This window comes from Phaethon lepturus, unplaced genomic scaffold (genome assembly GCF_000687285.1).
Source record: "Phaethon lepturus isolate BGI_N335 unplaced genomic scaffold, ASM68728v1 scaffold15202, whole genome shotgun sequence".
NCBI lineage: Eukaryota > Metazoa > Chordata > Aves > Phaethontiformes > Phaethontidae > Phaethon > Phaethon lepturus.
This window is the reverse complement of record NW_010521342.1, coordinates 7,699-8,560: the sequence shown is the minus strand read 5'-3', so window position 1 is coordinate 8,560 and position 862 is coordinate 7,699. Positions and strand designations below refer to the sequence as shown.

Here is an 862-nt window from a genome sequence, read left to right as displayed (position 1 = left end):
CCCCCAGCCGTGCCGGGGGAGCTGGAAAGGACCGGATACGGTCAAAGCAAAGCCCAGCATAAGGACTCATGCCCAAAAGGTGGCTACAGCTTCTTCCCGGCTCCCCTGAGCTGTGCCCGCAGCCCCGGCTGGCTGCCGGGGTGAGGTTGGGCTCTCACCTGTTGCATAGGGCAGGTTGTACTGCGCCGGCAGCAGCGAGTACCCGAGGTGATGGTGGTGGTGATGCGTCGAGAGCAGGCGCTGAGATGGCGGGGTGCGGGGCCGGTCAGCGCGCCTCTCAGCCCCGCCGGCTCCCCCGACGCTGCTACAGCTCCCACCGCCTCCCACCACCCCGCAGCCGCTGCGGTCCCGCTCCTGAGACGTCTTCTCGCTTATCTGGAGAGGAGAAAGCAGATGCACGCTGAGGGATGCTACCCACTACCCCGGGGCGCAGGGCAGCATCAGATCCACACCGGGCACTCGAGGCTGCCCCATCGGGACGATGTTCTCCCTGCCTTTGCCCAAAGGCTCCCCATGACACTGCTGGGAGATGACGGGATGGGTGGTGACCAGCCCAAAAGGAGCAGGGCAGATGGAAGTCCCACTTCAGGCAGCTCCTTCCTGCCCAAAACCAGGGTTACCTGCCACTGTGTCATCCCAGCTCAGCCCAAGAGGAGCTTGTGACCCTACATTGCCATGGGATGGAGGCAGCTCCTGCATCCCACCCACCAGCTCCAGGGCTGAGGACAAGTGTTGCCCAGTTGCTGAAGGGCTGTGAGAAGCCCTGGTGCTCCTCTGGGCCAGCCCTGCCTGCAGGTTGGGCTTGTCCATCCCAAAGGGGTTGTGTTGTGGGATTACTCCTCATCCCCAGGTCTCCTACAGC

The 862-nt window shown here is 64.0% G+C and overlaps 1 protein-coding gene across 1 annotated transcript in view; it reads right to left on the bottom strand.

Annotated features, from left to right (window-relative positions):
* ZNF609 (zinc finger protein 609) overlaps positions 1 to 862 on the bottom strand; it is a gene marked incomplete at its 5' end in the record, with an annotated part of 4,908 nt that overhangs the window by 105 nt on the left and 3,941 nt on the right. The window contains one exon of the mRNA XM_010281486.1: positions 159 to 375. Coding sequence (XP_010279788.1) covers positions 159 to 375 — 217 coding nt within the window. The remainder of the gene's footprint in view (positions 1 to 158; positions 376 to 862) is intronic.